This window comes from Macaca nemestrina, chromosome 18 (genome assembly GCF_043159975.1).
Source record: "Macaca nemestrina isolate mMacNem1 chromosome 18, mMacNem.hap1, whole genome shotgun sequence".
In the NCBI taxonomy this organism is placed as follows: domain Eukaryota; kingdom Metazoa; phylum Chordata; class Mammalia; order Primates; family Cercopithecidae; genus Macaca; species Macaca nemestrina.
Window position 1 is genome coordinate 11325592 of NC_092142.1, and position 26487 is coordinate 11352078.

Genomic DNA, 26487 nt, shown 5'->3' on the forward strand with positions numbered 1-26487 from the left:
ATTAATGTGGACTCATGGATATTTATTTATACTTTGGGCTGTAATTCAGTGTAATTCAATATGTTGTCATTTTGTTGCTCAAGTTGTTTCAGCTTTGGCTATGAGGAGCTCTTTCAGGCTGGTTATTGTGTCCCCTTGGTATGCTGTGTTCTTTTTGATTTTTGAGCACTTATTACTTCCTGGTACTATAAGATGCTCCAATCCTACAATCACCCTTTTTTTCCAATGAGTTGCCCACTCCCTTGTGGAGTTTTTAAAAATCTGGGTTCATGGAATTTATGCTAGAACTACTGAGTCAATCCCTGGGGCAAGATCTAGGTACAGGCATTTTAACAAGCTCCCAAGTTGGTCACAGTGCGGCAGTGAGTTTGCTGGTGACCCTTAGGAGTCACTGATGTATGTAACTTGAACCAAAGGTGGACAAAATAGGCCACGTGACAGAAATACTCTGGAGGTCAACATGAATGGCATTTACAGGCAGATGGGCCTCCGAGTTGGAGAAGATTGTAAGGGTGTTTTTTAGGCCATTTAAATTTATTCATTTACCTGTTCATGGATTCAGACAGAATCAGGCAGCACTGAGTAAGTTCCAGGCCCATGACCTCACCACTGTGGAGATGCCAGACAAGGACAGAGAGGCACCCACAACTGAGTCAACCCGCAGGCACACCTCATTTCTTCCAGGTGTCCCAGATGCAAGATTAATCTGGTATTAGCTTGAGTACAGAGAACACATAACTAGAAACATTATTCTCTTCCTTTAAAGAAAGGCATTGGATGGTCTGTTTCCTTTTCAAGACTAAAAGAGCCAACGTGTACCCCCAGAAGCCAGTGCCGCTAGGCTGTGGACAGACAAGTATCCTATCCACAAGGAGAAAGGCAGAAACAGACTTGGGGATGGGTTAGTAGGGTTTCTCCACCACATCAGTACCTGTGTATTTCTTTCTAGTTATTTTCCCCTAGAATTTGACAATTTGGGAACCACAGTACATTTGGTTGTCGTATCTCCCCGGCCTCCTCTGTTCCGTGACTCTTTTTTAGTCTTCTGTTGTTTTTACGATCCTGAAAGTTTTCAGAAATGCTGGCCAGGTCTCCTGTAGAATGTCCCCCAATCTGAGTTTGTCTCATGGTTTTCTCATGATTAAACTGGTGGTTAAGGGGAAGAAAGCTGTAGGGGTAAAGATTTTTGGGAACTTTTTTTTTTTTTTGGCTCTGTCACCCAGGCTGGCGTGCAATGGCCTGATCATAGCTCACTGCAGGCTTGAACTCCTGGGCTCAAGTGATCCTCCCACCTCAACCTCCTGAGTAGCTGGAGCTTCAGGCATGCACCACCACCTAATTTTTTTTTTTTTTTTCTTTTCTGTAGAGGCAGGGGTCTTGTGATTTTGCCCAGGCTGGGTCTTGAACTGGCCTCAAGCGATTCTCCTGCCTCACCCTCCCAAAGTACTGGGATTACAGGCATGAGCCCCTGTGTCCAGCGCTAAAATTCATTTAATACTCAGAATTATCTTATTCCTTTGCTGTGAATTCCAGTTGTGGCAGGTGACAATGGGTGGCATGATCTGTGCAGATATCTTGGGGTAGAGGGGTGAATCTAATACTTGTGTTGTGAATGAAACCACATAATAATTTCCGTTTCCACACGTGGAAGCAAACCATTGACGCTTTTCCATTCTCTCCCCAGCTTCTTCCTGGAGAAGAATATGTTTGTTTTCTTCTTGAACATCTTGCGGCAAAAGTCAGGCCGTTATGTGTGCGTTCAGCTGCTGCAGACCTTGAACATCCTCTTTGAGAATATCAGTCACGAGACCTCACTTTGTAAGGACATTCCTTGGTATTTGGCTCTGTACTGCTGGGCATCTAGCAGGGTGAAGTTTAGCATGGTTTTCTCTGTGTTTACTGAGTATATTAGTCTACTTGGGCTATCCTAACAAAGTACCATAGACTGAATGGGTTAAACAATAGAGATTTGTTTTCTCACTGTTCTGGAGGATAGAAGTCCAAGATTGCCCAGGCATGGTGTCTCATCCCTGTAACCCCAGCACCTTAGGAGGCCAAGGTAGGCAGATGACTTGAGCTCAGGAGTTTGAGAACAGCCTGGACAACAAGGTGAAACCCCACCTCTACAAAAAACCATAAAAATTAGCTGGGCGTGGTGGTGTGCGCCTGTAGTCCCAGCTACTCAGGAGGCTGAGGCAGGGAGATTGATTAAGTCAAGGAAATTGAGGCTGCAGTGAGCCGTGATTGTGCCACTGCACTCCAGCCTGGGTGACAGAGCAGGACCTCGTCTCCAATCAAAAATAGTTCAAGATCAGGTTGCCATCAGGGTCGGTTTCTGGTGAGGGCTCTCTTCCTGGCTTGCAGACGGCCACCCTCTTGCTGTACGTGGCCTTTCATCTTTGTGCGAGTGCAGAGAGATTGAGAGGGTGCTAGCTCGTGTCTCTTCCTCCTTCTATGGGGACTCCGGTCCTATTGGATGAGAGCCCCCACCCTTATGACCTCATTAACCTTAATTACCTCCCCAAAGGCCCTGTCCTCAAATACAGTCACAATGGGCGTTAGAGCTTCAACGCAGGAACCTGAGGGGGACACAGTTCAGTCCCTAACCCTGTGTTTGTTTCTGTGTGTTGGGTACTATGAGAGGGTTCCCCTGTACTGATGGTGCTGGGGGTGTTTGCACTTCTTCTTTATAACTTGCTGTTAAAGAGTTGGGGTCACTGAATCATCAGCCAGTGGAATAAGCACTGGAAGAAGCAGGACAAGGAATCTCGGCCAGAGGGCAGGCAAGGGTGTGGGCATTGGTACCAACCCTCCTGCTTCAGTCCCTCCACCCAGCTAGTGAGTGTGTGACTCTGAACTTCTTACCTGCCCTCACTAAGCCTCAGTTTCTTCATCCGTAACAACCACCCCGAGAGGCAGGTGCTGTCAGTGCTTTCATTTTAACACCCAGGCGCCAGCTGTAGCAAAGCCAGAAGAGAGAAGGGGTTTCATCCCAGGTGATTAGCTCAGTGGTCTTCAGTGAGGGGACATATGGCATCATCAAAAACATTCTTGGGGGTGCTGCTGACATCTAGTGGATAGAAGGTGGGGATGCTGCTATACATTAAGGACAGGCCCCCCACAACAGGGAATTACCCAGCCCAAATTGTCCCCAGTGCCGAGGCTGATAAACGCTGGTTTGGTTCCTAATCCTCCATGCTAGACCGCTAGCTTTGTTATTCCAAGGTGACTTCACCAAGCCCTGGCCCTGCCCGCCAGAAGTGGGGGACAAGTGGCCGAATGTCTATATCAGAGGCAGGCTCTCAGTCCCCAGGACAGGTCTGAAAAAAGTCTGCAGTGGGCAGAAAGAGGTAGATAGAGATGGTGGCATTCCTCTGGTCAAGAGGGAGAGGAGAAAGGGCTGCTGAGTGATGGCTCTTGCAGCTGCCGCTAGGTGGTGCTGCTGCCTCAGAGACGCCTTATGCTTCCCAGTGACCGCAGGTTGACAAATGTGGGCCGACTCCTGTCTCCCTAAATGGTTTCCCTTGTTACCAGTGCCTGTTTCACTGGGTGTGAAATGACTGCGGTTTCTGAAAGCTCTGAGGGGAAGATCCAGCTCAGTGGCACAGCTCCTGGACTCAGACTAAACCAGGTCCCAGGCCCAGTTCTGCCCCACACTTGCTCCCTGCGTGTAACTGGACAGTAAAGGCTCTGAGCTGCTGTTTGTGCATCTGTCAAGAGGAGAGCACAGTGGCTGCGGCATAGAGTGGCTGGGCGTGAGCGTGAGAGCAGGTGTTCAGAGCAAGGCACAGGGTCTGGCAGATAGGACATGGCCATGGATCAATTTTATCCTTTAAGGCAGCATCACCCTCAGTGTCCCTGCCCTGGGAAGCCTCTCAAAGCCCAGCTAGGCACAGGGTGACTGGATTGAGATGGGAGTGAGGCAATCAAAACTTACGACTTTTAGAGACTTTCTCTGAATTGTATGGCTTTTAAAAATTATATATATTTAATGTGTACAACTTGATTTAATATATACACACAAAAAATATGTGTACATTGTGAAATAATCACTGTAGTCAAGTGAATTAACTACCCATCACCTCACATTTGTGTGTGGGGGGTATGTGCATGCACGTTATGTGATGAAAATATGTCAGATCTGCCCTGTTAGCAGATTTCACGTCTGTAACACAATAGGATGAAGTGTAGTCACTGTACTGTATGCGAGCGCTCCGGAACTTACTCATCGTGCAAGGTACCCTTTGATCAGTGTCTCCCCATTTCCCTCCTCCCCAGTCCCTGGTAACCACCCTTTGACTCTCTGCTTCTATGAATTTGACTGTCTTAGATTCTCCCTATAAGTGAGATCATGCAGTATGCGTGGCTCTTCTTGTCCTGGCACCAAAAAGGGTACCCTGCTGTGGGAAACCCAGGTAGATGCCCCTGGCTTTATAGCCCCTTCACCACAGTGCTTTTATAAGCCCTTCAAAAAGGGTAGACATCATTACACGTTGACAGAACTTGGATTTGTAAGGGGTGAAGAGGATAGACGACCTTTGCTTTTATTTTTATTTTCTAACCACAGAAGAAAAAATGTCCTCATTGTTAAACAACGAAAAGCCAAATGTTAGAAAAATATAAAGTCAAGTTTCTGCAGAATTTCACCCTAACAATTCATTGTGCACCAGCCATTCTGCTGTTTGCTTTTCTTTTTCCTAGCCACCCAGTGTATCTTAGATCTCATTGTCCCATTCTGTAACCCTGCCTGGTTTGGCTTAGGAGTGGCAGCTTGTTGTGCCATAATCTATTTAACCTGACCATGGGCGTTTAGGTGGTTTCCAGCTTTTCACTATTACAAGCAGCCATTTCACAAATGCACCTGTTGCCTGCTGGGGTTAGTGACCTAAGTGACAGAGTCCCGAGAGACTGAGATTACGTACAGGCTCCCGGGTTTATTAGAAAAGGATACCACAGAAAGTCAGCCACACAGTGAGGGGGTAGTAGAAAAATCCCAGCCTGATAATAGAGGTGCCTCCAACTGTCCTATGGTGGCCCCCCACCACCCACAGAGTCATCTCTTGGAGGCCCTGGAAAAGTCCCTGCTGGGGAGTGGAGGGAGCCTGTGGCTGTCCTAGCTCCAGGGTGCAGCTAAGAGACTCAATTGTACGTCTGAAGCTCCCAGTATGGCATCTGTGCTGCTGGTGGTCTGGAAGCCACTAACCAGTCACAGCAGGGCTCAGTAAGAAACCCCAACAGCTCCTTATCCTGCCAGCCCATTACCCCTCCCTCCTTCTCTCCCAGCAAGAGCCAGAATGATACAGAAAGAAAAATAAGTGCTCTGGGTATCAGAATCACCTGGGCGACATGTTACCCATGTTAGACTCCAGGTGGATAAATAAACTGGACTATTCAGAGAATGTAATACTCTATAGCAAAAAGGAAAAGAAAAAAAGGAGTGGACTACTAACATCGCATACACAGCAAACTGGAAAGCCCTCAAATGTGGTAATAAGCGAAAGGAGCCAGACATAGAAAGTGTGTGTACTGTCTGCTTCCAGTAGATGAGGTTCATGGACCAGCAAAATGAGTCTAATGTGCTAGAAGCAGAATAAGGGTTGCGTTGGGGTAGCAGGTACTGACTGGGCAGGGGCGTGAGGAAGCCTTCTGGAGAGCTGGAAATGTCAGATGTGGGATCTGGATGGTGCTTACACCGTGTGTATATGTAAAAATTTATCATGCTGGATACTTAAGAGTTTGTGAGGTATATCTATGTATGTAAAACACATATGTATGTTGTATCAGTCCATTGAGAATGGACTAATTCTCAATGGACTGATATAACATACATATGTGTTTTACATACATAGATATACTCAAGGCTGGGTAATTTATAAGGGAAAGAGGTTTAATTGACTTACAATTCAGCATTGCTGGGGAGGCCTCAGGAAACTTACAATCTTGGCAGAAGGGGAAGCAGACACATCTTTCTTCACATGGCAGCAGCAAGGAGAAGAATGAGTGCTCAGCAAAGGGGAAAGCCCCTTATAAAACCATCACATCTCGTGAAAACTCACTCTCATGAGAACAGGATGGGGGACACCACCCCCATGATTCAATTATCTCCACCTGGTCCCTCTCACAACATGTGGGGATTATGGGAACTACAATTCAAGATGAGACTTAGTTGGGGACACAGCCACACCATATCATACATGTACATGTATGTATATTTCCACATATGTCAAACTGTCCACTTAGGATTTGTGATGTATATAACCCATCTTAAGAAACATTAAGATTCCTAAGATTCTGCCCTAGACCCGTTGACTCCTTGCTTGGAGGGATCCCCAAGCACTGCCTCAGGAGTTGTTATGCTCAGCAGATTTTGAAAACCGCTCTTCTGAGACTACAGACCGCACAGCCTGTCTGCCATGCCTGCTCAGAGTGCACAGTGGCTTTTCTGAATGCAGTGGCTTTCCCGGAGAACTGGCTGCCAGGGAGGACCACGCCATGGGCCCACACTGTGGCTTCCGTCACAATCCCGGGCTCCCAGATTCCTCTTTGTGGTGTTTTTGATGATTCCCAACAGACCGTTGAGTAATACTTTGATTGACCTCAGTTAGGTACCTCAACGGCTCCAGATAACTTAATGGTTTATTTCCTCTTCACCCAAGAGCAACTGTGTTCAGTCTCGGAACATGAGAGAGATTTTCTTTGTTTGTTTTGTTTTTAGAGACGGGTCTCACCCTGTCGCCTAGGCTAGACTCCAGTGATACGATCATGGTTCACTGCAGCCTTGAACTTCTGGGCTCAAGCTGGGACTACAGGCGCGCACCATCACACCTGGCTAAAGCTGAGATTTTGAATCTCCACATAACAGTAATAAGAAGAAGAATGGCCGTTAACATTATCGAGTGCTTGCATTGTGGCCCATACTGTCCATTCATACAGCCAGTGAATCAGTGATTACTACTACTACTACTGTCCTGAGTGCTTTCTGTGCATTTTCTCCATTCATCCTTACCACAACTTCATGAGGAAGTTTTGGCTTCATGGAACTGGGGCGTGGGGAGGGTGGGCAGTTTGCCCAAGGTCATAACACAGCTAGGAAGTGGCAGGGGTGAGATGTGGACACAGGCAGGCCAGTCCAAGTCCACGATTGAACCCAGAGCCTCCCAAACATGAGCACGTGTGGGGAGCCGTGCACACTTCTTACATGCAGAGTGCTGGGCCCACCCCTGGAGATTCTGACTCCGTGATGCAGGGCCAGGGCCCAACATCCTGCAGGTCTGACAAGCTCCAGGGTTGCTGTGCTGCCCATCTGAGGACAAGACTGAGTAACAAGGCTCCAAACCATGCCCCCAGCAGGTGTCAATCTTGTTCTGCATTTAGCTGTCCTGGGGGCCGGGCAGGTGAGCTGGTGCAACGCTCACACAACAGCAGCCTGAAGGATAGGCGATGGGACAGCAGTGCCTGCCTTGCAGGTGGCTGGCAAGAACACAGAGGGAAATATGCCTGGCAAAGGCCCAACACCGATATCGAACTGTAGGCCATAGGCTGCAGCTGACTGATAGACGTGTTTTTTGCTGGCCAGCACAGCCTTAAAAGCTAGTTTATTCAGTGGCGAACACGTCAGGATCAGGAGATGCAGTGTTGGAATCTGGTTTTGCCTCTCTTCACAGTTGAAAGCACTCACCATACTGGCCTGCATTTCTGTAGGGCCAGGGGCTGGGAGCTGGGGAGTGGGGGTTGCTCTTCAGTTGACCCCAGTGCCCTTGGGCCCTCATCACCCAGTTTTCATTATTGGGCCCCCATAATGCATGACAAACTCTGACATCAGACCTAAGTTTGAATCCCTTCTCTGTGACTGTCTCTGTGCACGGGTAAGTTAACGTCTCTGAGATGTTTTTGCTCATCTGCAAAATGGGAAGAATGAGGAGGATCATGTGATGGTTGATGGTCATGTAAAGCACTCAGCCCAGTGGCCGGCTTATAGTAGGGATTCAGCAGAAAGTGACCTTTATGAAATCATGTTGCTATATAAGGAGGAAAAAAACCCTAGTGTGGCCTGTTGTGGCATTCAGAGTTGATGTGATTTGTGATGGCAGAAGTGGGCAGCTTTTTACCCTCATCCATGGGTGGTTTGTGAAAATGCCCACACACCAGCTAATCTCCCCCTACTCCGAGCTCTTTGTTGAACTTTGCCATCAATGAAAAGAAAATGTTGGAGTGTTTTTTAAATTTATTTGGTGTGGGAGGGCGGGGAAGGGCTGTTCTCCGGTGATGCCTTTGAACTTCCTGGTGACTGTGCATCAAAGATGATCTCTTTGCTGGTTAAAAGTTAAGCTCTTCCCAGTTAGCGTGTTTAATCCCAGCAACCCAGAGGCTTACCTAATTCAAGTACATTAATGTGATCATCTGCTTGTTACCTGGCTTATCTTTTCCCCAGCGAGAGTTAACCTGTTTTGTTTGTTTGTTTGTTTTTCCCCTTTAGATTATTTGCTGTCAAATAACTATGTAAATTCTATCATCGTTCATAAATTTGACTTTTCTGATGAGGAGATTATGGCCTATTATATATCGTTCCTGAAAACGCTTTCATTAAAACTCAACAACCACACTGTCCATTTCTTTTATAATGAGGTAAGTAATTGCCAGAGGGGCACATGTGGGTGTAAAGCTAAACTAGTTATGGCAGTGCCTTAGATCTGGATGATCTCGTGTCTGTTTACAAAGCTCTTATATGCTTATTAGGATTTTCACGGCAACACTTTTGACTTTGGCATGCTTAAAAATTTTTTTTTAATTAAATAAGTTACCTTTCTATTAAAAAAATTTAATTCTTTGTAGAGACAGGGTCTTATTATGTTTCCCAGGTTGGTCTTGAACTCCGGGGCACAAGCGATCCTCCTACCTTGGCCTCCCAAAGTGTTAGGATTACAGGCGTGAGCCACAGCACCTGGCCAGCCTTTCCATTTTTAATGTAAAATTCCGTTTGTTCTGAGAGCTTTATACTTGGCAGAGAGGAGACATGCCCAGATGTTGTCTTGGGGAAGTGTTGCCCTGTGGGAAAAAAAGGAACTCCAGTCAGGACTGGCTTTGTCACTTCCCTGCTGTGTCACCTTCAGGAAGTCCCAGTCCCTTTCTGAACCTCAGTTTCCTCATCTGAGAAATGAGGATAAGAATATATATCTTGTAGGGTTATTAGGGGTTGAATTAAATGAGATGATGTCTTCAAAGTGCCTAGTATGTACGTAGCTCCCTACAATCATAGACGTTGCTATTCTTGATAAGATAACGTCCCTGACATTCTTTGGGAGAATTATTAAAATGAACAACTTAAATAAGTTGCTCCTGTCCTCACACCTAAAAGGAGTTTGAACAATAGGGTCAATGTATCTCCCATACTGAAAGGTCCAGGCACTGGCCATGCTGGGGCTGGTTCATCCTGTGCTTCAACCATATCAGCAAGGACCCAGGCTCTCCCATCTTGCTGCTCTGCTGGCTGTATGGTTGGCATCCATCCTCAAGTGCAACCCGTCATGGTCACAGGGTGGCTGCCGCTGCCAAAATGCCTGATGAGATCACTTCCCTTCTTGTGTCCCTTTCTTTTTTTTTTTTTTTTTGAGACGGAGTCTCGCTCTGTCGCCCAGGCTGGAGTGCAGTGGCGCGATCTCGGCTCACTGCAAGCTCCGCCTCCCGGGTTCACGCCATTCTCCTGCCTCAGCCTCCCGAGTAGCTGGGACTACAGGCGCCCACAACCGCGCCCGGCTAATTTTTTGTATTTTTTTTTTAGTAGAGACGGGGTTTCACCGTGGTCTCGATCTCCTGACCTTGTGATCCGCCCGCCTCGGCCTCCCAAAGTGCTGGGATTACAGGCGTGATCCACCGTGCCCTGCCTCTTGTGTCCCTTTCTAACTTCCAAAGAAAATTTTCCCAGAAGGCTCCCACCAGCCTTCCCGTCATGTTTCCCTGCATCCCACTGAGTACTTCTTAGGTGTCAGGTGCTGGGGTAAGCATGGGACCAGAAATGATCTCATTTAGTCCTGGAAACCATAAAGTAGATGTTATTATCCCCATTTTATAGATGTAGAAACAGAGGTTTAGAAATACTACATTGCACAGGTTAGAAGTGGTAGAACAAGGCCAGGCGCGTTGGTTCACCCCTGTAATCTCAGCACTTTGGGAGGCCGAGGCGGGTGGATCACGAGGTCAGGAGATCGAGACCATCCTGGCTAACACGGTGAAACCCCGTCTCTACTAAAAATACAAAATATTAGCCGGGTGTGGTGGCGGGCGCCTGCAGTCCCAGCTACTCGGGAGGCTGAGGCAGGAGAATGGCGTGAACCCGGGAGGCGGAGCTTGCAGTGAGCTGAGATCATGCCACTGCACTCCATCCAGCCTGGGCGACAGAGCGAGACTCCATCTCAAAAAAAAAAAAAAAAGAAGTGATAGAACAGGTAATGAACCCAGTTGTGACATTATTTGGACTCTTTTTTTTTTTTTTTTTTTTTTAATTATAATTTTAAAATAGAGATGAGGTCTTGTCACATTGCCCAGGCTGGTCTGAACCTCCTGACCTCAAGTGATCCTCCCTCCGTGGTCTCCCAAAGTGCTGGGATTCTGGGCATGAGCCACCACTCCCAGCCAGTGAATCAGTGATTACTACTACTACCACTACTACTGCTCTTTTTTCTTTTTTTTTTTTCTTTTTTTCTTTTTTTTTCTGAGATAAGGTCTTATTCTGTTGCCCAACCTGGAGTGCAGTGGCATGATCACAGCTCACTGCAGCCTCCAACTCCTGAGCTCAAGCCAGCCTCCCACTTCAGCCTCCCAAGTAGCTGGTACTATGGGTGTGCACCACCACACGGACTTGGACGTTTTTCTGTTTCTTCTGTGGCTTTGCCTTCCCATCCCTTTCCACATTCCCCATTGGGAATGAACCACTGACTTAACTGTTCACATTGGCAATGTTTTTTTTTTTTTTTTGGCTTTTTCTGAAGTTTCTGATGGAATTCAGAGAGTTGGGGTGAGGCCAGGCCTGGCTTATGGGCTTGTAATTTGTTTTCCTTATTTCTTTTGTTTTAGCACACCAATGACTTTGCCCTGTACACAGAAGCCATCAAGTTTTTCAACCACCCTGAAAGCATGGTTAGAATTGCTGTAAGAACCATAACTTTGAACGTTTATAAAGGTAAGTGTCCTCGTGGGCTTGTGTCTCGGCTGATTTCTGACTTGGCAGCAAGCGCTCCCTTGTGTGTGCGTATGGCTCTCTGATTGTCACGAGGGAGCACAATGATGATGAGCCGTGGCAGCTTCTCTCATGAAAAACTTGGAATCCCCTAGCATTTAGCTGGCCGCTCATGGAAATCCTTGCCTTCTCCAGGCATGTGGAAGTCTTCCTCATGCTGCTACATGGAAGTAGGATGTCCTGAGAGGCACGTGTGGGATTCAGAGTGACTATGTTTTGACTATGTTTTAGAATTTGAGAAAGCAAAATTGTCTTTTTAATGTGTCATTTAAATTTTTGTGTCTTGGCTTCTGAAATATACTTTAATACAGCTAAGGGGTAATTTGACTTTTAAGTAATATTTAAAAGCATGTCACATTGTGAACAGCAGGGGGCAATGTTGTATTCCCAACAGGCTGCAAAGCCCAGCACTAACAAATTCCACCTTTCCCTCAAGATGTTCTTAATGCCCAAAACATTGCCCCAGGGAAAAAGCTATTCCCCCACTCTCTGCTGCACTGACACGAAGTCCGCCTGGCCACAGGTTTCCTGAACTGGAATTGCCCTTCCAAGGCAATGCTTGGAAGTTCTCTGCCTAATGCCTGGGTTATTTTCCCTGGAGTCACCACAGTAGAGATGGGACTATTTTCTCAGGGATGAAAGGGCTTTGACTTTCATGAGTCAAAATGTTATTACTCCCTAATGAGGGTGGGGGCACCTCAGGGACTCACTTCAGCCTGGCACTGGGCTTACATTAAATTTAAGAACCTTTCTAGGAACCCAGCTGGACCCATCCAGGGTCGCAAACTGAGGGCCTGTGGGCCATATCCAACCATCAGACGTGTTTTAATTGGCTTAGTTTTTGAAAAAATATGTAGTTGCCAGTATTTAAAAATTGAGAGGTCTTCCATGATAATCTGGATTTGCACCTTGAAGATTCAGATTTGGTAGTTGAAGCCCACAGTCCTGCAGGGGTGGGGGGTCAGCTGGCATAGAAGCAGCTGCCCCTTTGGGGTCAAGGCCCATGCTCCTAGGTCACACGCTGGACCTCTGGCCACCAGCCAACCTGGCAGGTTTCTAAGTGTGTGACCCTGGTCCAAGCCACAGTTGGTTCTGCTGCCTCCTGCTCTGTTTTCTGCTGTCCCCTTCTAACCTTATCTCTCTGTGCAGATGCCTCCCGCCCTAGCCTCTCTCCCCCTGAGCAGCTCTCTCACCTTCCCAGGTCCTAATCCTGTTAACTGTTGTCTGTTTTTTGCCTTTCCTTCAATGACGATTCCTGTGTTCCTTATTCCAGTGTCATGTAAGTTATTAACCTCTGGTTTTCCGCTTTCTTAATTTATCCTTATGTATAAATACAGGAACCTTGCTTGAGAATGATGTAATTCTCAGTGTAGTCTAGCTCAATCTGCTACTGATAAGTAGGCTCTCCCATGCACTAATAATGTTTAGCCCAGCTAATTTAAGTGTAAAATATCATAAGAACTGCCTTGATGACTATAGTTTTATGAATAAGATAAACATTTTTAAGTATTTCCAGGAAAGACAGACAATTTCAGATTATAGCAGAGGGCTTTTTCATTGTGGTTTTTGGGTTTTCCTTTGTTTTTGTTTTTTTTTTTAAATCTTCCCCAAGTTATTTTTGGTAGCTTGACTTTTTTTTCTTCTGTGAATTTTCTCAGTGGATAACCAGGCCATGCTGCACTACATCCGAGATAAAACTGCTGTTCCTTACTTCTCCAATTTGGTCTGGTTCATTGGGAGCCACGTGATCGAACTTGATGACTGCGTGCAGACAGATGAGGAGTAAGTGACACCCCCAGGGCCACTCAGTAGATAGACAGGGTGGTTACGGGAGAATTCTGTTTTCATCAAGAAAAAACAAACACATTAACAGCACTCCCCTACCTCTGTGTAGCCTGTACTTCCGTACTCTAAAAGGTCCTGCTCACCTATTTGTAATAATGAAACGCTGGAAACAACTCAGAGGCCTCCCAGAGCAGGCAGGGTAAATCAGTTCACTACAGCCATAGATGGGGCTGCTAGACAGCTGGTGAGAAGGTCACGGGGCTCTGTCAACTGATGAATGCATTAACATAATGTAGTCTATCTGTACGATGGAATAGTGTTTGGCGATAAAAAGGAATAGAGCGGGCCAGGTGCAGTGGCTCATACCTGTAATCTCAGCACTTTGGGAGGCCGAGACGGGTGGATCACGAAGTCAAGAGATCGAGACCGTCCTGGCCAACACGGTGAAACACCGTCTCTATTAAAAATACAAAAATTAGCTGGGTGTAGTGGCGCACGCCGGTAGTCCCAGCTACTTGGGAGGCTGAGGCAAGAGAATTGCTTGAACCCGGGAGGTAGAGTTTGCAGTGAGTGGAGATCCTGCCACTGCACTCCAGCCTGGCAAAAGAGCAAGACTCAGTCTCAAAAAAAAAAAAAAAAAAAGGAATGAAGTGCTGACACTTGGTATGGCGTAGATGAACCTCAAAAGCATTATTCTTAGTGAAATGCCCAAAACAGGTGAATCTATAGGGGCGGAAAGTAGATTGGTGGCTAGGATGTTGTGTGGGGACTTAGGAAGCAACTGCTAATGAGTATTGGGCTTTTTTTTCTTTTTTGAGACACAGTATTGCTCTGTCACCCAGGCTGGAGAGCAATGGGGTGATCATGGCTCACTGCAGCCTTGACCTCCTAGGTTTAAGCAGTCCTCCTCCCTCAGCCTCCCAGGTAGCTAAGACCACGAGGCCTAGGCCACCAAGCTCAGCTAATTTTCTTGATTTTTAGTAGAGATGGGGTTTCGCCATGTTGCTCAGGCTGATCTTGCATTCCTGGGCCCAAGCAATCCTCCTGTCTTGGCCTTCCAAAGTGCTAGGATTACAGGTGTGAGACACATATCCAGCCAAGTAAGGGGCTGCTTGCTTTTTTTTTTTTTTTGAGTCAGAGTCTTGCTCTGTCACCCAGGCTGGAGTGCAGTGGTGCAGTCTCGGCTCACTGCACCTCCACCTCCTGGTTTCAGGTGATTCTCCTGCCTTAGCCTCTGAAGTAGCTGGGATTACAGGCGTGCGCCACCACACCCGTCTAATTTTTGTATTTTTAGTACAGACGGGGTTTTACCATATCGGCCAGGCTGGTCTTGAACTTCTGACCTCATGATCCGCCCATCTTGGCCTCCCAGAAGTGCTGGGATTACAGGCGTGAGCCACCGCGCCTGGCCGTAAGGGGCTTTTTTCACAGGGGGATAGCAGTGTTCTAAAATCGACTGCGATCATGGTTGGGCAACTCTGTGAATCTACCAAAAACCATGACATTGTCTACTTTAAATAATTGAATGTTATGGCACGTGAATTATACTTCGATAAATCTCTTTTAAAAAAGAGATTAGGATGGTGCTTTTGTCCTCAGAGGGATGATTAGAAGTTCCAGAGCAGGATTTCTTTCCCTTGGCTCTATTTACCTCTTAAACTGGGTACCATTGTTGTGGGGGCTGTCCTGTGCATTGTAGGCTTTTTACGAACATCGCTGACCTCTCTACCTGCTAGATGCCAGTAACACCCCTCCCCAGTCGCACTAACCAAAAATGTCCCCAGACATTGCCAAATGTCCCCTTTAAGGCAAAATCACCCTCACTTGAGAACCACTGCTCCAGGGTGACAGCTTTGCCCAGGCCTGGTGAGAGGTGCACCTAAATGGGGTCAGGATGCTAAAGGGACCCGATGAGAAGTGTCCTGGGGGACGGGAGCTAGGCAGATAGAATATGAGATCTGATATGGGGGAAGAAGCAAGAATGGGTAATGGCAGACCCAGCGGAGCAATTGGGAAAGCCAGAAGCCTTATGGATTTAAACAGTCGTGGATGCAAGACATAATGAGACACTTAACTACAGAAAGAGCAAAGTTGTACAAGCAAGGAAATGAAATCATAGTCCTCTATTTGGCTCCACGGCGAATGTTATGACATCAACCCCAATTACTGATGACTACTTCGGGGAAAGGGGCAGAGAAAACAGAAGAGTTCTGTCATAACAGGAGGTCAATAGATAATACCTAAAATGGCTCAATTGCAAAATAGAAGTCCATGCAGACTTTCTAGAAATATGGGAGGAACTAGCTGTAGAAACAAGTAACTGCCTCTGGACAGTGGGGAGAAGTGGAGGAGGGCTGGGTGTGGTGGCTCACACCTGTAATCCCAGCACTTTGGGAGGCTGAGGTGGGCAGATCACTTGAGGCCAGGAATTGGAGACCAGCCTGGCCCCATCTCTACTAAAAATACAAAAATTAGCCAGACATAGTAGTGCACCCCTGTAATCCCAGCTACTAGGGAGGCCAAGGCACGAGAATTGCTCGAACCTAGGAGGCGGAGGTTGCAGTGAGCTGAGATTGCACCATTGTACTCCAGCCTAGGCGACAGAGCAATACACTGTCTCAAAGAGAAAAACAAATAATGGAGGATGCGAGCCTGGGCCAGGAGCTGCTCTTTTTCGTTATCAATTTATCAATGCTATTTGAGTTTTAAACCTAGCTACATGTATTACTTTGATTTTTTTTAAACCAAAGTATTAAAAAGTGAGGTATTTTAAATATACCATTAGAGAAAATGTTCCAAAGTATCTTCTTAAGTGGGAGAAAAGTACAAAACATTGTGCATAAATGTTCTAGGCCTCAGGCGCACGATGGGTTCGTAGACATTCATATACTATTAGGCTTTACAACATATATTTGCTATAAATATTTAGCAAATATCTTTTTTTCTTTTCTTTTTTGAGATGGAGTCTTGCTCTGTCACCGAGGGTGGAGTGCAATAGTGCAGTCTTGGCTCACTGTAACCCACCTCCCAGATTCAAGTGATTCTCTTGCCTCAGCCTCCTGAATAGCTGGGACTACAGGTGCGTGCCACCACACCTGGCTAATTTTTTTTTTTCTTGTATTTTTAGTACAGAGGGGGTTTCACCATGTTGGCGAGGTTGGTGTCAAACTCATGACCTAAAGCAATCTGCCTGCCTTGGCCTCCCAAAGTGCTGGGATTACAGGTGTGATCCCAGTCTGTACCCAGCTGAAATATCTTGTTGAAGTATAAGAAATAATTGGCTGAGCATAGTGGCTCACACCTGTAATCCTACCACTTTGGGAGGCCGAGGCAGAAGGATCACTTGAGTCCAGGAGTTTGAGACCAGCCTGGGCAACATGGTGAGACCCCTCTACCCTCTACAAAAAAATTTTAAAAATAGTTGGGCATAGTGGCAAGTGCCTGTAATCTGAGCTACTTTAGAGGCTGAGGTGGGAGGATCCCTTGAACCTTAGGGTTGAGGCTGTAATGAGCTGTGCTCATGCCACAGCACTCCAGCCTGGGTGACAGAACAGGACCCTGTCTCAAAAAATAATAATAAAAGGAATAATTATCCAGAATTATGTAAAAGAAGCAGAATTGATCTTGTTTTTACCTTTTTTTTTTTTTGAAGTATATACAGTTAGATGGATAGAAATGTGACATCTGTATTTTAGATGTGACTACTACTAGGAGAGGTAAAAATGTAGAAAAAACAGACATTAGGGTTATAAGTCCCAAAATGTTAATAGTGAATATCTGTTAGTAGTGGGTTTGAGACTTTGAATTCTATTTGCTTTTGTATTTTAATTCGCTGTTGTCAAAAATGACCATCTATCAGTTGGGTAATAATAATACAAACCAAATGGCTAGCTAGGATTTGCTGCATACTGCTTTGGGGGAGGTGAAAGCATCCCCACCAGCTGTTTCTGGAGTGTGAGACTGACTCCACCCAAGAGACATTACCCCTTGACCCCCCACCCCCAGCACGCTGTTGCTAACTGCAGGGAGACGGAGACCTCCAGGGCAGGGGCCTGGGGGAGGGGTGTCGTGTCTTTGCTCTATGTCTGCATGTCTGCAGGGCCACCGGGGTGGCCACGGCTGTGGAGGCCTGCTTTTCTCTTTAGAACTCCTCCGGAGCATTTTAATTACAGTGGATTTATTGCTCCATTAATGCTGCTTATCTGGGGAGCCAGGGGATCTTGCCACAGTGGCTAGTAGCTGTGCTTATGCAGTGGCTTGCTGGAAGAACTTAGCAGCATTTTGCTTTGTTTACCTCATTCTGGGGGACCCCAGCAGTCCCCTGAAATTGATTGCAGTAAACCTGCCCATTTTCCCTTGTGTATCTCCCCAGCGGTGGCCAGGATAAGTGTCTCTTGAGACTAACTGAGATATTGGTTATATGGATGAACCCCCAGTGACCTAAGTCTCAGGCCATTGATGTTAGGCTCAAAGGCTCCTAGTGTTGGCCTCCAGGCTGAGGTGGTCATTTCTCATGGCAGGCACCGGAATCGGGGGAAACTGAGTGATCTGGTGGCAGAGCACCTAGACCACCTGCACTATCTGAATGACATCCTGATCATCAACTGTGAGTTCCTCAATGACGTGCTCACGGACCACCTGCTCAACAGGCTCTTCCTGCCCCTCTACGTGTACTCACTGGAGAACCAGGACAAGGTGGGTCCGGCCCCATGGCTCCCGCTGGCTGAAGCCCATCTTCAGAAGTGGGGAAGAACAGTCTCTAGTCCCCTGGAATGGGGCTGAGCATTGCAAACCAGGACTGAGGTGGTTGTGGTTGTTGTTGTTTTTGACAGAGTTTTGCTCTTTTACACAGGCTGGAGTGCAGTGGTGCGATCTCAGCTCACTGCAACGTCCGCCTCCTGAATTCAAGTAGTTCTCCTGCCTTAGCCTCCCGAGTAGCTAGGATTATAGGCGCATACCACCATGCCTGACTAATTTTGTACTTTTTAGAAGAGATGGCATTTCACCATGTTGGTCAAGCTGGTCTCGAACTCCTGACCTCAGGTGATACACCTGCTTGGGCTTAGAATTACAGCCAGGACTGAGGTTTTGAGCCCAAGGGAGATTCCTTTCAAAGCATGCTGGCTTTCCTTTCCTCTCCTCTTATATCCTGAGACAGAGACAGAGTGTGTGTGAGAGAAGATTATAAAAGTGAATAAGAAAAGATGAGCGACCTCAGGAGGAAACAGGAAACTTGTACAAATGTAGGGTTTTGGTTGCTGTGTGTCCTTCCCTGAGGTGTTCTCCTCCCCGGTAACTTTTCCTGGTAGTTGCCAGAACCCACTGATTTGGAGAAGATGCAGACAGCGACAGAACTTGCGCAGCACGGAGGGAAGGCATGGAGCACACTCAGGGAAGGGTCCCAGGGTGGTGACTGTCCACTGTTAGCAGGCCTCAGAGGCCTGTGGGGATGACGGCTGGTAACATGCAGGGCCTCAGTTTCTCTCCCAGTCTCAGAGATTCTGGTTCTGTTGCTCTGGGGTGGGGCCAGGAATCTGCATGTCTCACCTATCCCTCAGGTGATTCTGATTCTGTGCTGCTGGTTCTCGTGGCCCCCTCTGTGAGGAATGCCGCTTCTGGAGGGGAGGCCTCTGTGCAGTTCCTCTGGAGGTAAAGGGGCCTCAGCAGGAGGCAGGACAGAGCCTCAGGACAGAGCAGGAGGCAGGACAGAGCCTGGAGTTTTCAGGATTCTCACTACAGATGAGTAAATAAAAGAAAATGTATTTTTAGTAGAAACGGGGTTTCACCATGTTGGCCAGGCTGGTCTCGAACTCCTGATCTCAGGTGATACGCCTGCCTCGGCCTCCCAAAGTGCTGGGATTATAGGCATGAGCCACCGCGCCTGGCCAGGACTGAGGTTTAAGCCTGAGGGAGATTCCTTTCCTTTCAAAGCATGCTGGTTTTCCTTTCCTTTCCTCTTATTTCCTGAGACAGAGACAGAGTGTGTGTGAGAGAAGACTGTAAAAGTGAATTAAGCTCCTTAGCTTTACCAGAGGCGGCTCTAGGAGGCACAGACAAAGTATGAGAATTGGAGTTTTCAGACCTGGGTTCAAATTCTGCCTCTTCCCTTTCCTAACTCTGTGACCTAAAGCAAGTAACCTGAGCCCATTTCTTCAGCTGCAAAATGAGGGCCTAACGATTCTTCTCTCACAGGGTGGGTGTGAAATGGAGCATCTTGAAATTCAGTATAAACGAGGGGCTTTTCCAAGGCCACAGTGCCCTAAACCTCCTCCCCCATGCTTTGAAAATAACTTCCCAAGAACAGGCCTCCAGGAGGCCTCTCCTGCCGGGTCATCCAGTGCCCCAGCTGGTGGAAATGAACGTGCTTGGTAACTTAAGGAGCAAGTTCTCGGGGGTCAGCCTCTCATCTGTGACTAATGATGAAAGGTTTCTCAGGTGGAAAAATAGTGGCCTTACAAACAGTATTGAGTGGGATTTTGCAGAGTGGACTTTTGAGTAGCACCCGGAAAGGACAGCCCTAGGGCCATGGAGGAAGTCAGTGGGACAGGATGCCCTTGTTCACACAGAAGGCTTTTGGCTTTGTGTATTTTGTGCTGCTCCCTTGTGTGACCTGATCTCTCTCTTTCCTGCCACCCCCCACTAGGGAGGAGAACGACCGAAAATTAGCCTGCCGGTGTCTCTTTATCTTCTGTCACAGGTATGCTTGATCATTCACCAATGTCCCCACTACATTTGGGGTCCCTTGGTGTGCCACTGCCTTGCAGAAAATCCCCAGGCCTTATCACCCATCTTCTCTGTGTCCCCCATCCTAAAGTAAAATAACAGCAAAACAAAGGGGCTTTCTGTTTTCCAGGCACTAAATAGAGGTAGTGTGTATCTTTTTCATGGTAGGGGATAGAAATCCAAAGATAAATGAAAAATAAACCAAACCTGACTTGTGTCGTTGATTTTTTTTACCATGAAGACTGAGGTTTCCAAAACAACTGAGTGCTTGAAATACCCTGGAAATGTGGGCTGCAGCGCTTTTACTCATGCAGCTTTGAATGAAGCTCCACATTGCAGAACCCACAGCGTGCATACACATAGCAACCTTGGTGTAACAAACTTCCTGAAATGAGGCTATTTTTAAAGGGCTTTATCGCGATTCTAGTTCCCAGATTACCTCGTGGAAGGGATCTCGTAGCAGCCTTAGCTCTCAGATTTGTGTCTTGAGCCAATTTGTCTCCCTCCCCTCCTTAAACAAGTGTGTTTCCTTCGTGTAATTATGTAATATTTACAAGAAGGGAAAAACTCCATGGCGACCCAGTTACATAACTTTAAAAATATTTTTATTACAAGCAGTCCAGACTCTCAGGGCATCTCATTAGACTATCAAGTAGTCCAGCATTTACCCAGAACTCTGTTTCCGCTTTTGCAATGGCACAGGTATTTGCTTTGATGAGGAACTGTCCATCTAACTTGATCCCCAGCTGTTTTGAATTTGGGGCGGGGCTTTTTCTTTTTGGCCCAGGAGGAGATGTTCAGAGGCCACCTCCTCCCCAGCAGGTAGGCCGATCCGGACATGTCCTGACTATCACTCACAGCCCGAAGTCCTATTCTGGGGCTCTGTTTGCTTAGGGCTCTGCGCGGGGCCAACTTTGTCTGAATGCTGCTCTGTACGATGGCGCTGAGCGCAAACCCCAGCCTCTCCTGGCAGCTTTTTTCTGCTGCCTCTTTCCAAGTCTGCTGGCATCTCCTGCTTGGGATTCTGGGAGTCCAGCAGGACCCTAGCAAGCCAGTTCTCAGCCCCAGGAATCACATGGAAAGCATCCCCAGGACCCTTCAGCTATTGGAGCATTGCCCGGGCAGGGTCTCCTCCAGAGAGCATGGCCACCAGCCACCCACGGTGGGAACATCAGTGGAGACAGTTACACCTTTTCTCTGAGACTCCTCCCTCGCCGGTTTGCTTTGTAAAGAACCAGGAGCCCATGCACCCAATTACTTTTTTCAATATCTCACAGAAAGCATAGCTTGTAATTCGGTATTCCTCAAACTTGAGTAATAGATCCCTTTTAAAGATAAACAACCTAGAGCCCTGTTTCCCCCTGCATTTTCATTTAGCTTAATGGAAATATGACCTAAATGTGTGGAAAACCCAAATCAGGTATAAATCCTGTGTCCTTAAAGCCCCTACCTCAATATAAAATCATTGCATACTTGCAAATTATTTTACAAGCATAGCTAGAAAACCGTGAAAATTTTCGTGGATGACATTAATTTGGTGTGACAGGTGATGCTATCCTCCTAGAACTAAACTGCTAACAGAGTGTGGTGTGGGCAGCTGGGCCCGGCTTTTTGAGTCTGGCCTGCACGTGCCTCCATGTACTCTGCAGTTACTCGCCCTCCCTCTTTTTCGGGTTCAGAGCCAGGAAGATGAGCACTGTGCGTGTCCACAGGCAGGAATTGTTTGCTTTGTTCAGGGGATCCTTTGTAGGTGCTCACTGAATGCTTGTGGACTGAAAAGAACAAGGAATAAATGATCAGTTAAGGCCGCATTCGTACAAGGTACGTAACATACCTGAGAATGAATGGCCACAGTGATCGGTGTTTTGTATTGCTGGTAGCGTGATGTGTGGCAGGAATTTGGCCATAAGGTGAGAAGAATCATCATTGGTAACATTTGAGGGCCTGCCAAACCCTGGACATGGGTTAACTCATTGAATCATACTGTGCGGTCTCTGTATTAGAAAAGGTTCCCAGTATTTTAAAAAAAGATTTTTATCGGCCATTTTTTATAGGGAGGTGCCACATGGCCATTCTGCCTGTACCTTTTATCTAATTTGAATTCTATGTATTCGTTGGATTAATATATTCCCCTTGTTCAAACAGTACAAAACATGGCATGGAAAAAGTCCCTCTCTCAGTCTATACCGTGGGCACCCAACCTCACTCCCCAGAGGCAGCCTGTGTTGATTTTTGCTTTCACTTTTTATTTTTTATTTTATTTATTTATTTATTTATTTTTTTTTTGAGACGGAGTCTCGCTTTGTCACCCAGGCTGGAGTGCAGTGGCGCGATCTCGGCTCACTGCAAGCTCCGCCTCCCGGGTTTACGCCATTCTCCTGCCTCAGCCTCCCGAGTAGCTGGGACTACAGGCGCCCACCACCACGCCCGGCTAATTTTTTGTATTTTTAGTAGAGACGGGGTTTCACTGGGTTAGCCAGGATGGTCTCGATCTCCTGACCTCGTGATCCGCCCGCCTCTGCCTCCCAAAGTGCTGGGATTACAGGCTTGAGCCACCGCGCCCGGCCCACTTTTTAAAAAATAATTTTTTTTAAACAACGTTTTTTAAAGTTAAAAAGTTCAAACAGGTAAAAACCGGGTTTCTTTTCTAGTTTTGTTCAGGCTCCTGACTTCTATCTCCAGAGACAATTAGGGTTACAGGGTTCTCGTATGTCCTAACAGAGACATCTGTCAGGGGTTCTCAACTAGGGGTAATTTCGCCCCTCAGGGGGTACCTGGCAATGTCTGGGGAGACGCATTCGGTTGTCATGACTGAGGCTGGGGTGCTACTGGCATCTAGTGGGTAGAGGTCAGGGATGCTGCTAAGCAGCCTGCAGTGTCTGGGACAGCCTCCCTCAACACTCAGTGACAGCCCAAAGTGTCAGCAGTGCCAAGATTGAGAAACCTTGGCCTATGCATGTGTAAATAAGCAAATACAAACATGCACACGCTTTTGTATACAAATGGTAGATAAGCCACACCCTGTGCTACACCCTTTTGCCTTTACATTTTAAAACAAAATAGCAGGCGTGTCTAGGCCAGCTTTGCAAGACAGTTTTGAATACCCTGATTCTTAAAGCTGGTCCTCTGAACATTGGGCAACAGGTGTGGGAGCAGGGCCAGCTTAGCCCAGAGCCAGCCCTCTGATTTTACATCCTGGCCCGGCTGGGTCTGCCTCTGTCTCGTGTGGTTTTCAGCCCCGGAGTTCGCATACCTACTGACGATGCTGTGGAATCCCCGTGTGCTAAAACCCACCACAGGGTCAGAGCTCCTTCCCGTGATGGAATCTCTGTGTAGCCAATCCTCTGCCAAGTCCTTGATTGGAACAAAACTCTCCGGCTGCCCCTTCTTCTTGTATCACTAAAGTATTGGGACAGTGCCTCCTAGTCTTCTCATAATCAAATTTGACACTAAAATGCCCATGGAAAGGAAGGAGTGTGCTGGTTTGGCTGTTCTTTCCCGCATTGCTCCACTTCAGCCGGATTTGGCTTCACCCAGCCATGAGGGATAGTCTCGCATTAATGCACTTCCTTCCGAGGAAGAGCAGCCAGCCAAATAGGCAACAGTCTGAAGGAGAGGCTGACCTTACGAGAGTAGAACTCAGTCCTTCCTGTGCCTCATTCTTCAGATTTTACATCGTAGGAATTGCTGCTTAATACAGGACTTATGTGGCTCAGCCTGGTCGCTTCTGATCCCGGAAGCAAGAGGTTGAAAAGTACCGCACACTTTCATGCAAATCCCGTTTCTTTTTTCCATCAGGTCTTCTTAATTATACATCATGCACCGCTGGTGAACTCGTTAGCTGAAGTCATTCTGAATGGTGATCTGTCTGAGATGTACGCTAAGACTGAACAGGATGTTCAGAGAAGTTCTGTAAGTTATTAGCTTTGGGATTGTTTGACCTTAATAAGAAACCATTGCTCATTTTGCTAATCCATGTGTTTCTCTAAAATCAGAAACTAACGTTCTGAGTATATAGCAGTGATGATGCATAAGCTGGTCCAGGATTCAATGAACCTAATCAGAGTCTTGATTGCATACCCCAGAGAAGCTGGGGTCAGGTACCACCTGGATTTGATTGATTGTGTGTTCTTAAACATGGAATTGTACCAGTCTGGGCCTTAGGTTGCATATCTGTGAGACACTGTTATCGGGACACAGAAAATGCCTTATCAGAGGAACTAATGTCTACAGAAGCTGGGCGATGAACATCCATGAATGACTCAGGCCCCAGGTGAAGGCAGTAGAGAGTGGTGAGGGGTGTGGCAAATTGGAGAGTATATGCCACCTTGGCGAGCAGCTCCTGTTCCACCCCAGGCTGCTGCTGTTCTGCAGAAATATGGATGTAGGATTACTAGGTTTTTTTTCATGTTTCTAAAGAAGCAGGAAATCTGCATTGTTATGTGTAATCTCTGGTTTTAAATGATCATCCAGCTTTGGACTAAGTAGCATGTTTGTGGTCTGCAGGAGTCTTGGAGTTCCATTTGGTACACTACTGAGGGAAAACACCTGATGGCCAGTGTTGTGACTTCTTTTGAAGCTTTCCCATCTTGTCCTTTGTATATCTCTGCTGTCATCCCTCACATCCTGCTCACATGTCCTGAGCTCCAGCTGCCTTATTTCTGGTCTGACTTGCTTTTCCCCCAGCATGTCCAACATTTGTGCCTTTGAACCTGTGCCTCTACCATACCCATAGCCTGGTTCCTGATGCACCTGGTTCCCTCTTTTCAAAGGTCTTACCCACTCTAAGCTCCTTATGGCAGGGATCTCACCTGTCACTGAATCAGCTGCAGCCTAGGCTGCACAAATGCTCATCTCACTTATGCTGAGCCCAGGCTGCAGCTGATTCAGTGACAGGTGAGATCCTTGCCATAAGGAGCTTAGAGTGGGTAAGTGAGATGAGCACGGTATGTTTTATACAAGGGCTGTTTCATACAGGTTTCCTCTCTGCAGCCAGGTGCTCAGGCAATGGCCAGGCTGGTAAAAGGGCCGGCTCGCCCTGGGGTAATAGATTTGCTGCCCCACCTGCATGAATGGGTGAAATGTGACCCTGTGGATGAAAGGCCAGCACTACATGGAGTACAATTACAAGAGGCCCCTTCCCTTTCGCTGTTTTGGTGTATGATGGTCTGGCCAGGTCATTTTGTTATTCAGGGGAGCATTAGCGCCTCTGAAAAGCTTCCCAGAACCTCTGTCCTTGTTAGTGGTGGTGGCATTAGTTCAGCTGAATTGAATGGGGCCTTTTCATGGCCCCTGTCTGGCCTATCCCTTTCATAATTCATTCAGCAGTGTTGATGAAGCTCTTTCTTTGGGCCAAGTGTCATGCTAGTTCTGGGGATACACAATGTCATAAATAGTCTGTGCCACATTCGAGCTTTACAGTACAGTAGAGAGATGAACATGGATCAGATATGCAAATAACTCACTGTCTCAACTCTTACAAGTGCTCTAAAGGGAAGAAGTGTTTGGTGAGAGGATTTGGCCTAGAGGTGACAGGGGTGATGTGTTAAAGACTTTCCTAGTAGTCCATCTCATGACAACACACGATCTGGCAAATGTATAGCTGACTCAGAGTTTATGGGGCCCTAGATATTTCTCTGCAACTATCTTAAAGTAGCGTTTGCTAAATGAATGTAAGTCGGGGAAAGCTGAGTCAGCAGAACCAGCAGGGCCTCTGGTTAGAGGTGCCCCATGCCCCGCCAGCCACCTGGCCTTGGGCAGGTTCTTTCACTCCATTTAGAAAACAGGCAGCACTAGCCCTGCTCTGGAGAGCTGATGGAGATGGGGGCAAAATGTTAAGTGCCCAACGGGCGCGGTGGCTCACGCCTGTAATCGCAGCATTTTGGGAGGCCAAGGCAGGTGGATTGCGAGGTCAGGAGATCAAGAGCAGGCATGATGAAACCCCATCTCTACTAAAAATACAAAAAAAAAATTGGCCGGGCGTAGTGGCGAGCGCCTGTAGTCCCAGCTACTCGGGAGGCTGAGGCAGAAGAATGGCGTGAACCTGGGAGGCGGAGCTTGCAGTGAGCCGAGATCGCGCCACTAAACTCCAGCCTGGGCAACAGAGCAAGACTCCGTCTCAAAAAAAAAAAAATATATATATATATATATATGTGTGTGTATATATATATATATATATGTATATATATAAAGTGCCCATCAAGTGCCTGACGGGTTGCAAACTGGCCACTAGACCCATTTGGTTTGGTCTGTGCAGTGTTTAAAAGAAAATTTCATGAATTGCCAACATTAAAATTTAGGAAGAAAAGTCCAGATTTTTGGAATGTTCTCCAACAGTCAGAAGATCTGGTCCCCATCAATGCACGTTTCTACAGGAAGCTTCACAGAGCCTGCTCCCATCAGATGAGGCGTGTTTACTGTGAAATCTGTCCACTGCTAACTGGGACTACACTGATGTTAAGGTATTGGGCCTTTTTTTTTTTTGGTTGCGTGATTTCCAGACCTGAAGATGGCTGCTGTGGCTTCATCTCAAATTGTCTTACTGTAAGATACCCTCTGCAGTGCTGAAGCTAGACTTGGTGTTCTAAGACGAAATCAGAGATTGCTGGGCTCTCGGGTTTGCAGCATTGTTTATTTTTATTTATTTATTTATTTATTTATTTATTTATTTATTTATTTATTTGAGACAGAGTCCGGCTCTGTCGCCCAGGCTGGAGTATAATGGCATGACCGCGGCTCACTGCAAC

General features: G+C 46.9%; 1 protein-coding gene across 6 annotated transcripts in view; it reads left to right on the plus strand.

Moving 5' to 3' along the window:
* The window catches only part of LOC105467772 (C-type lectin domain containing 16A), a 240001-nt gene that overhangs the window by 16445 nt on the left and 197069 nt on the right, over window positions 1–26487 (plus strand). For 5 of the 6 annotated variants that reach the window (XM_011717473.3, XM_024788485.2, XM_071084121.1 and 2 more), the window contains exons 3-9: window positions 1685–1818; window positions 8477–8625; window positions 11071–11176; window positions 12892–13015; window positions 17539–17713; window positions 19662–19715; window positions 23540–23653. In XM_011717473.3, coding sequence (XP_011715775.1) covers window positions 1685–1818; window positions 8477–8625; window positions 11071–11176; window positions 12892–13015; window positions 17539–17713; window positions 19662–19715; window positions 23540–23653 — 856 coding nt within the window. The remainder of the gene's footprint in view (window positions 1–1684; window positions 1819–8476; window positions 8626–11070; window positions 11177–12891; window positions 13016–17538; window positions 17714–19661; window positions 19716–23539; window positions 23654–26487) is intronic. The other variant, XM_071084122.1, reaches the window with a different exon arrangement.